This window comes from Branchiostoma belcheri, unplaced genomic scaffold, assembly GCF_001625305.1.
Source record: "Branchiostoma belcheri isolate BF01 breed outbred unplaced genomic scaffold, Haploidv18h27 scaffold44, whole genome shotgun sequence".
In the NCBI taxonomy this organism is placed as follows: Eukaryota; Metazoa; Chordata; class Leptocardii; order Amphioxiformes; family Branchiostomatidae; genus Branchiostoma; species Branchiostoma belcheri.
Genome location: NW_017804065.1, coordinates 918226 through 929120, shown reverse-complemented (window position 1 = coordinate 929120; position 10895 = coordinate 918226). Strand labels below are relative to the sequence as shown.

The 10895-nt window shown below is 45.7% G+C and overlaps 1 protein-coding gene across 1 annotated transcript; it reads left to right on the top strand.

Annotated features, from left to right (window-relative positions):
• The first annotated feature begins 1447 nt into the window (after nucleotides 1-1447).
• On the top strand, nucleotides 1448-7144 carry LOC109478418 (trissin receptor-like). Its single transcript, XM_019779948.1, has 4 exons — nucleotides 1448-1723; nucleotides 2765-2767; nucleotides 5962-6387; nucleotides 6614-7144. The coding sequence occupies exons 1-4, from the start codon at nucleotides 1448-1450 to the stop codon at nucleotides 7142-7144; spliced, it is 1236 nt and encodes a 411-aa protein (XP_019635507.1).
• The last annotated feature ends 3751 nt before the right edge of the window (nucleotides 7145-10895 follow it).

Here is a 10895-nt window from a genome sequence, read left to right as displayed (position 1 = left end):
CTACACACCAAAAATAATGAAAATATGTTGTTCCTGTCTGGACTTATTGGCTTTTAAACATTTCGCCAGAAAGTGCCCTGCAGTTCCAGAACAAGCCGCTAGGGAGCCCAAACTCATATGACTTCTTCCCAAGCACGAGAGCTACCTTCCATCAAAATTTCATGACCCTAGCATGTCCAGATCGCGAGATATCAAAACCGGAAGTTGCGCTGCAGTACCAAGGGAAGCCACTAGGGGGACCAAAATCTAATCATTTCCAGTTTTCGTCACACCCTACCAACACACCAAGTATGAAACCAATCCATCCAGGCGTTCTTGAGTTATCTTGTTGACCAACAGACGGACGGACAGACGGACAGATAAACGCAACTGAAAATATAACCTCCATGACACATTTCATGGAGGTAATTATGACAAGATATGACGAAGTTATGTAAGAAACAAGCTAATATACTGCACATTTGTAATACTTCAGCTTTGTGAAATCGCATTTTACTGAAGGGCGGTGAAAAGAAATTTAAAGAAATTCCTATTTCGGACTTTGGTCTAATTACTGAACCACATCACGTCAACCTCTTTCAAGAACTACCGAAGAAAGGTCTTCTGAACAGTTGAGGTTAAGCCGTTCGATAAACTATATGCCAAATCTGTAATTGACTTTGCAGCTTACGCATACACGGCATGGTAAGAGGTGGATATTTACGTCAGTACCCGGCAAGCTCCTTGCGCATGACGTACTTGGAAGTGTGTTCCATTTTTTCACAGTTGTCGCTCTTGAAACTTTGCACTATCATACAATGTTGTTGCTATTTTCTATATCACACTTTAACGTATGCATTCAAGGTTCATTTTCTTTTCTCTGGTAAACATTTGCACATGTATTAAGCTGTGCTTAAATATTGTATGTCTTGTAGTCGGCATCTATTCATGACGGTCTGGTGCGATGACCGTGTGCAGCATCTTGTGTGACTTTCCTAGTAGTGACTAGCTTATTCCAGAAGCTTATTCCAGCCGTGAATAGAAGATAATAGAATATAGATGATACTCCATATTCTGCACGATACCAGGAAGTTCGGCCTCAGCGGTCAGATCGATAACTACCCAGTAATCGTCAAATGTTGTTTTATTACTTGGCTAGAAGAGAACGTTTTGATAACGAAAATTAGTCCAGCAATCGTCAGACGCCTGGGAATAAAAGGTAATACTACATTTTCTCAACGATACCAGGAGGTTCAACCTCATCGACCAGAGTGATCACGACTTCAGATAACGACCCAGTAGTCTTCAAATGTTGTTTTTATTACTTGAAGGTTTTGATAACTAAAATTGGTCCAGAAATTGTGAGATGCCTGTGAATAAAAGATAGTACTTCATCTTCTCAGCTTGGCCGGTACCAAGGTGTTCATTCTCCGTTGCCAAGGCGACCACGTCCTCCGTGATGACGGCGATGGGTGAGCCCGACCTCCCGTCCATCTCGCTCTGGGTGGTCACCGTGGTGTACTGCGTCATCTTCGTGGTGGGGGTGTCGGGAAACATGCTGGTGGGCATGGTGGTGTGGAAGAACGTGGACATGAGGACGCCGACGAACTTCTTCCTGGTGAACCTGAGCATCGCGGACCTGCTGCTCCTGCTGGTGACCATGCCTGTGGCGCTGCTGGAGACGTGGATCCCGGAACCCTGGCTGCTCGGCCGTTTCATGTGTAAGTCTACGTTCATTACTATTGTCCTCCAATTTTAGGTTAAGTCCCTGTCACACATAGTCACGCATTTACCGAGGATCAAAACAAGTTCTCAGCCGGCAAGGTTTCTCTTTGGTGGTGCCAATAGAATCACAAAACTCGAAGTACTTCACAGAGGTCTGAAATCTGTATATTCAGGTAAAGCCCCTGTCACACACAGCCGACCCGACTTTCTCCAGACCTTGTGTGGTCGTGGTTCGGGAGTACTCGGAGTAAAGGTCCTGAGTGTGACATAGTGAGTAATCATGTCACTGTCTAATCGATCTGTAATAGCCGTACTGCCCATGCAATAACCCACGTACTACCCACGTAATAATAGCTTCGGAAACATCACAGACCCCACGCCTAATGCATCACACATAAATATCAAAGGGTTGGGAGTACCAGATATCCATTCAGAGCCAATGAAATACATATATTCATGTAAATGTACGTGAGCAACCCGGAAAGACCTTTGCCTTAATGTCATCACTTAGTGTAAAAAATAACCATCGCTGAGCTTAGGAAGCAAGGTGAAACTGTTCTTAGTTGACTTATATAGAGGTTTGAGTTATAAAGTTTCATAGTTATATACAAAATTCCGGTGAGTCCAATTAGGTACTCCGTGAAGGAAGTCAGTAACCTCCGACGGAGTTGTAATCAGTTGTGTCCGTGCGTTCGCAGCTGTAACTCACGATCCCATCGCTGCACTGGTATGTGGCTTGGCATGTGATGTGCGTTGCTTTTTTTTTTACACCGTAGCAGTTTTATTGGTCATGTAATATTTCAGAAAACACCCCTATCTTGTTGGACTTGTGGAAGAGGTCATTAATCTCGTTGACTTTTGTGGGTGTGCGTTGATAGGATTTTATCCGAGCATAGACACGGGCTGTTCTGTTGGTCCACTGATTTGTAGCCACCATTCACATCATTCTCGTCACATTAGTGATCAACCAATGTCAGCGTAAACATAAAAGTAAAAAAACACCCCAAAGATCCCAGTCCCAATACAGTAATAGCGGAAGGCCAGGCACATTAGACCTCAGTACGTCATTGACTAAAGTCATCGAGACATTTACGATGAACCAGATGTGGCAAAAATCATCCATAGGTCTTAAGGCAATCTCGCGGTGCAAATTGCTGCCTGTTACAAGTTCACGACCGCCTCAGGTCACGGTGATATGAAGTAGGCTCATATGTTAGCGGAAAAAACTCGGTGGTGGGTGTAGAGGATATCAAAATGTCATACACAGGGATCTAGTACATTTGGTAAGAATGAGTTTGTGAAACAACTTTGAACTATAATTTCCAACACGTGTGCATAACGTGACGTCCCAGAAGCGGCACATTGCTCATTCCCTGAGTTGTATAGTTTTGGTAAATCCAATTTCTTCTGTTGGAAATTACAATTCAAACTTGCTTCATAATGACTTCTACCAACACAGATGAACTTCCAAGATAAGAATGAGTTTGGTTTATCTCATATTGATTGCTCATTCCTTGACTGACAGAGGTAGCATGGTGGTCTTGTTGTTTAGCAGACCCGTGTTGTGCTCTTTCGAAACACTTTCCTGACTTATCCCAGGTGAAAGTCAGTGCCTAGCTTCGGGTAGGGACGTCCTCGCAAATGGAACGTCAAGCTGAGGGTCCCACGTTTGAGAAGAGCCACGTCTCGAGCACGTTAAAGATACCACCACATTTATCGAAAAGAGTGAGAGCCTTCCAGTGTGAGTGGTTCAAACCTCACAGTCCAGTCTTATTCAGCTTAGACCTCTACACAAAACTAGTGCGTTACGTCTAAAGGTGGTTCACCGCTTATGTGAAACAAGCAGCTGACTATTGGCATCTTCATGATGATGAGACCCTTGATTCTTTACAGATTACTTATTGAAGGTGTCACGTTTTCTTTAAGAATGTAAATTTCCTGACTCGTAGGCAAAAGAAGTGCAGCTGATAATGATGTGAGGTTCTTACTCTAAGTCAAATGACACCCTGACACCGCAGGCCCCTTGGCAAGTTGCCGATACTTCAGTAGTAGGATTAAATCAGCTTATACCAACTCCCAAACCTAATGTGCCGTAGGAAAGTGCCAGATGATTTTTTTCTGCAAAGTCCGGATGTACGTACACGCATGCTGCGTTCCATCTTGGAAACAGCCCAAAAATGTTTTCAGGCGTTCAGAACTGCTGAGAGAGGGCAAGACACCGGGGTGTGAGGCCTCATGAAAGATAGTATATGGGCAATAAATTCAATTACATCACAGGAGATAATCCGTACTGGGTACAAGATGGCAAATACATCAAAGAATTCTGAAACACAAAAATGTCCAACTTTTCGACTGAAGAGTTGAAGACTCGAAAAGTTGGAAAAGTCCATTTTAACAGTTCAAACCTGTTTTAAAATGACTTCTACCTGCACGGATGAACTTTCAAGCTCACGCTAACATCAAAGAACGTATGCATCTTAGAACCAGCAATGTACAAGATGCATTTAACTCAACATGAGTTGACGGTATGTAAGTTCATTAGCATCCACCTGTTTACTTGTATGTATAGTTGTAGAAGATCTTACAAATGTCATTGACAAGGAAGATTTCTTTATGACCAATGAAGATATATGAGATATGAACCCCGTCGTACAGCCCCTGGCATAGTTTCAGGACATGGCCCCGCCCTTAGGGCCCGTGATATGACTACACATTGAGGGTATTAATTGGATAGTCGTGAATGTGTTCTGCAAAACTCAGCTATCTTGTTACGGAAAAGGCTGTCTTGGATCCTTGAAGACTGCTGGTTCTGTCACCTGCCTGAAAATTCTTCGGCATCAAAATCTTACGTTAATAAAAAAACTCTTATGATAACCCACGACTAATGTGACCGCGCTGTTAACCGCGACCACAACCCGACAAACCTCCGTGCACGGAGGCAACAAACTCACCCAGGCTACAGTGGTGGTCTGGGCCTGTGGAATATCCGGATTGTAAGTTGTGTAGATTCTTTGGCTATGGACCAAGCGTAAGCTTTTTAAAGTTAAAACCGTTATCAGTCTGGACAGCTCGGCTGAAGGAAAGGCAGCCCTATGCATCAGGATTTTCTGCGTGTTGCATTTTTTTCTAAAGAGAGTTCATTTGATCATGATAAAAGCACAAAAAGGGCCATTTTTCCTTGAGCCTTACTGCCGGGGGTGATAACGGTGTTAAGTTTATCCTCAGCTAATCGTAGGAATGCAATGTAAGGCTGTGATGAAGTAAATTAGGTACAGGTGCCTTTGAGGCAATAGGTGAAGTGAGTTGTTAATCTACTGTATCTAGGGCACTGTATAGGAATCCCTTTCCCAGCGATTCATCTAGCCAGGAATCGAACCTTAGACCTATCGATCCCGTGTCCACTAGCCATTGGACGCTACACACAGCTGTGGAGAGACAACAATCCGGGACAGCCATAAACTACTCTTATAAAGAGTCCGTCCAGAAACTCACAGATAACACAAGTGTTTCCGCTTTAGACTGAGGAGACAATGGTTCCAACAAACATACAGTACTTCTGGTCTTCACCTCAGGTCATCAACATCTGAGTTTGCTTACTCCGGCACTGAAAGGGATCACGCCCTGACATCACGCCCTGACATCGCAGGAATAGTTAATCACGTCATCTTTGTCGCGACTTCTAACAAAATCGTTGCTGCATTGTTAAAAGACCCGGCAAAGTTGTTTTTCTGGAGCGCGTATCGAAGGGTGAAAAAAGTCTGAAGTAGCACATTTCTCTTTACGTAATGTGTCAAAAGTCCTTTAAGTCTTTTCTTTAGTATGAGATGATTTCTTTAGCATAAGATAATCTGTTGTGCGCAGGTTATACCTGAGCACACGGATTCGGGCGGCTAAAAATCAGCCGACATGCTGTGATTCACTACATCAAGTCATTTTCACAATTTTCACTTTCACAAAGAAGTGAATGACACCTACCCTCTGTGTCTCTACAGGCTTGATCCAAGCCAGGCGACCATCCCTTATAAGTTACTTTGCACCTTTGGGTTATATCTTGTTTTTCTGTTATACTATAGTTCATTTGCATAATCCTTTATAGTCCTTTGTCCCTGGGTAAATAAAATGAAATAAATCAAATGAGCATACTGATTCGCGCGACTGAAAGCATTTCTGATATCGACCAGGTGTACGCAGAACACAAAGTAGTAACCAACACTTTCCCTCTATGCACATACAGGCTTGATCCAGTCTTTTAACGAGCACCTGGTCTTCCAAGCGTCCATCTTGACCATTTCTGCCATCGGGGTGGAGCGGTACTACGCCATCTGCCACCCGCTGACCGCCAAACGGACCCTGACCCGCCGCCGCATCTTCTGCTCCATCGTCGGCATCTGGGCGTTTTCCCTGGTGCTGTCGTCTCCCATGATCGCCTTCACAAACCTATACTCGAACCAGACGTCACCAAACCAGACGAACAGCTCCGTGGTTGTGGAGGCTTGCGTGACGGATATTGGTACGACGCTGGGGATGACGTACATCACCGCGGGGTCGGTCCTGTTCTTGGTGGTTCCCCTGCTTCTCCTGGTTGGGCTGTACACGGCCATCAGACGGCGGCTGTGCGACCTCCCCTCCACCGAGCAGGGTCGCGACGTGCGCAAGCTGGCTCAGATGCGCTCCCGCCGACAGGTCATCAACATTCTAGTTTTTAGAATTTTTATAAATTTCTAAACAATGGATATTGGCGCTGGATATTGTAAAGTCTATATAGGAGTCTGTTTATGGATTTATTAGGACTTCAATCATGTATCTTGTTATCTTTTGCCTGGCCCCTCCCACATGATCTCAATAAAAAGCGTTCAGCATGTCGATTTGAGTATTGCATAAATAAACAAACTTCTGGTCTTCACCTCAGGTCATCAACATGCTGGTTGCCGTGGTGGTGACGTTCTTCGTCTGCACGACTCCCCACAAGGTGGTGCAGATGTGGCTCCTGTTCCTGTCATCCGAGCAGTACGAGGCCCTGCAGCAGAACGAGGTCATGGTCATGAACTTGCTTGTGTTCCTGCGCATCATGGTGTACCTGAACTCCACCCTCAACCCCATCCTGTACACCCTCATGTCCTCCAACTTCCAGACAGGCCTGCTCATCGCGCTGGGCTGCCGGAAGAAGGACCCCTGCCAGTCCACGGCGTCGACGTACGTGTTCTCCTCCAGGCGTTCTGCCACGGCCATCAGCCTCGCCACTCTCAAGAGTTACCCGTCACACACCTTCAGCCGTTCTACCATTAGAAAAGATTTCGCACCTCGCCAAAACGTGCCGGCCACACCGGGAGGAGGGTCGGGCGGTTTGAGTCCCAATGGGGGAGAGTTGGCTGGGACTCCCGCCAGCTGGTTGGTCGTGTGTGCACAGACCTCTACCGGCTCCTCCGGCTCCTCGATCTGACTTATCATTCGGAGAAAAAAACTACATTAGCGACACTTTATCCCCCCCCCCCCTTAAGTGAGGATATATTTCCCGAGCAAGGCTTCATCGATGATCAATATTTAGTCGTAGACCCCTGTCACACACAGCCAACAGCCAACCATCATTTGGAAAAGAAACTTCAGCATAAAGAACTACATTTAATGAGTTACGAGTATTTGTACTGAATCAGAAAGCATTGAACTCCCTCTGCCATCCTGTATCTTAGTAAGAGCCAGACAAGACCAATAATGGACTATTGCTTTCACAGGTGGGCTGGAGCTGCCTAGAGCTCCCCTGGCTGTCTGGACAGAGTTCAAAACCGCAATTACGAACTCTTGTTGGGACTGACCTGTTCGCCACCTCAGCCCCTCGCGTCTGGCGTTACTCTATCGCCTGTTCCATGGCAAATACCGCAGTCCGCGGAGCTTCACCCGCGTGTGCCCCACTCTGACCTTTCTCAGCGAGGACACGATTTTCCACTTCTTCAGAAGCAAATCATCCTTTCTTGTTTCATACTCCCTCTCTCATGAGCCTTGTTTTCTGGTAAAAGTTAAGTAAATAAGAAGAGCTTCTCGGGTCAGACAAACGGTACCGAAAACGTGACCTACTTGGTGAAGGTAGACATTGTTGTCGACAACTTCTTGACTCAAGCTAGAACAAATATTCATTGACAGAATGACCTGCGCGGTGCACTACACGGTGTACTACGCGGTGCTATCATGATGGTAGCTGAGCTGTTGACTGAGAGGTGACACAAGACGCTGCCCATGGCCTTAACACCAGAGTGCTACCAACATCACTCGAGATGTCGAGATGGAGGGATGCCTAGTTTATCCAGCCTAAAGATATACATATATGAGTGTCGGACGTTGTGATAGTTTTGATAAAAGTATTGTTATACCTACGTCTAAATTTCACTCTAACCCGGTCAAGACAAAGTTTTGGATCGTACAGACGAATCCTGTATAAAGGAATGATAAGAATCCATTTTTAAAATTTAACAATAAAGGACCATACTGTTACGACTTAAAGTTTAGCTTGTAGAGAAGCTTTCAAAGTTGACGAGCCATCTTCCGTCAGCTCTGAAAAGGTCGTGACTTCTGGGAGCTAACAGGTTTATAAGTCACACAGGTCAGATGACCATCAAGTTTTGTGCTTAATTGGTAGATGGGCAAGAAAGCAATAGGTAAAATAGAAAACATAAACTGTTAAGATGAAATATCGATAGGGTTGCTAGGACCGTGCTCGAGCTATACAGTTGGCCTTAAGAGGAGAATTGGGGTGGTAGATAGATGTCAAAATCATCTATTTGCATGTAGCTCCGTATGTTCGATATTTGTGACTGTAATACTTGCGTCCGTATGTCATCTATAGTGACAACATATTCTGTCAAAAAGTAGCATTTCGTAATTGTACAGTTCGCCGTTTCTTCGTGTATCAAACACTAGAGCCAAACACTAGAGCTGAACACTACAATTACTTCACGGAGGAATGTGTGCTGCGGTCTGTTATTTTTCTTTAGGCTCTCTAGACTCTACTTTTATTCCTGTCATGATTAGCCAGAAAAAGGGAAGTGGCCATTCATCATGCGAGTACTTAAGTATTGGACTTATCTCATCTTATGTGGAGGAAATGAGCCTGTCAGTCAGTCTTTTAAGTCTAGTACACGGCCTCACAGATGGTTTTCTACTTATAAGTCGTGTTTCTGGTCGTCTTTAAAAGTCTTCTGCCGCCGACGCCGGCGAAATTAAAGACAAATTAAGGGCACATGTTCCATGTAAGACATCACGAATTTAGCGCGGCGCGCATCCAGGCAAGCGGGGTTCCTCGCGCCCACTTCCCGATCGTATTCGCCATGCCTGCCCGGCGGCACTGCGCCCAGTGCGTACCAGTGCGCCCAGTGCGCCCAGTGCGTACGAGTGCGTACCAGTGCGCCCATTGCGTACCAGTGCGCCCAGTGCGTACCAGTGGCATAGAATGTGAAATATCACAAGAACACCCGTCACCCAAATAACGAAATCGCCAGGACACGTAACCAAAGTTTCGGAGCGTAGCGTTTGTGTAAGCCATCACGAAACCGCCGGCGAATGCACTTGGGTACACGGCGCCAGCGTTGACACAACCCGACTAGACAGCGTCCGAGCGTGCGGCAGACACTGTGCGACGCATCACGACCGGCAACGCATCACGAATTTGGCGGGACACGCCAGACTTGCAATCCTAGTGATGCTGCGCCGGATTTCGATAGACGTTCGTGACTGCTGTCACAAAATCGCCGGCAAACGCATCACGAATTTGCGGGACACGCCAGACTTGAAAACCGAGTGATGCTGCGCCGGAGTTCGATAGGCATTCGTGACTGCTGTCACGAAATCGACGGCAAACGCACCTCACGGGTACACTGTTTCGGTACACGGCGCCAGCGTGTACAAATCCCGATAAAAGGCGTCCGAGCATGCGGTAGCACGACATTCGACGCATCATGGCCGGCAACGCATCACGATTCTGCGGAACAGGCACGGCCTATCGACCGAGCGACGAATGCTTCACAATGACACGAAGAAAAGAGTTTGGGCTGCTGTAGTGAAGTCACGGTAGTCAGTGTAGTGAAGAATACCGAGAGGTCACAGAAATGGGAAGCCCGATTTTGTAGTGGTAGTACCTGTAGTATCTGTAGTCAGGACTGTTAGAAGCATGAAGAAAAGAGTTTGGGCTGCTGCAGTGAAGTCACTGTAGTCAGTGTAGTGAAGGATACCGAGAGGTGACAAATGGGAAGCCCGATTTTGTAGTGGTAGTACCTGTAGTATCTGTAGTCAGGATAATGAAGAAAAGACTTTGGGCTGCTGAAGTTAAGTCACTGTAGTCAGTGTAGTGAAGAATACCGAGAGGTGACAAATAGGAAGCCCGATTTTGTAGTGGTAGTACCTGTAGTATCTGTAGTCAGGATAATGAAGAAAAGAGTTTGGGCTGCTGTAGTGAAGTCAGTGTAGTCAGTGTAGTGAAGAATACCGAGAGGTGACAGATATGGGAAGCCCGATTTTGTAGTGGTAGTACCTGTAGTATCTGTAGTCAGGATATGATGAAGATGGGCTGCTGTAGTGAAGTCAGTGTAGTCAGTGTAGTGAAGAATACCGAGAGGTGACAGATATGGGAAGCCCGATTTTGTTGTGGTAGTATCTGTAGTATCTGTACGTGTAGTCAGGACTGTTAGAAACATGAAGAAAAGAGTTTGGGCTGCTGTAGTGAAGTCACTGTAGTCAGTGTAGTTGAAGAATACCGAGAGGTGACGAGAAATGGGAAGCCCGATTTTAGTAGTGGTAGTACCTGTAGTATCTGTAGTCAGGACTGTTAGAAGTATGAAGAAAAGACTTTGGGCTGCTGTAGTGAAGTCACTGTAGTCAGTGTAGTGAAGAATACCGAGAGGTGACAAATAGGAAGCCCGATTTTGTAGTGGTAGTACCTGTAGTATCTGTAGTCAGGATGGTGAAGAAAAGACTTTGGGCTGCTGTAGTGAAGTCAGTGTAGTCAGTGTAGTGAAGAATACTACGAGAGGTGACAGATATGGGAAGCCCGATTTTGTAGTGGTAGTACCTGTAGTATCTGTAGTCAGGACTGTTAGAAACATGAAGAAAAGAGTGTGGGCTGCTGTAGTGAAGTCAGTGTAGTGAAGAATACCGAGAGGTGACAGATATGGGAAGCCCGATTTTGCAGTGGTAGTACCTGTAGTATC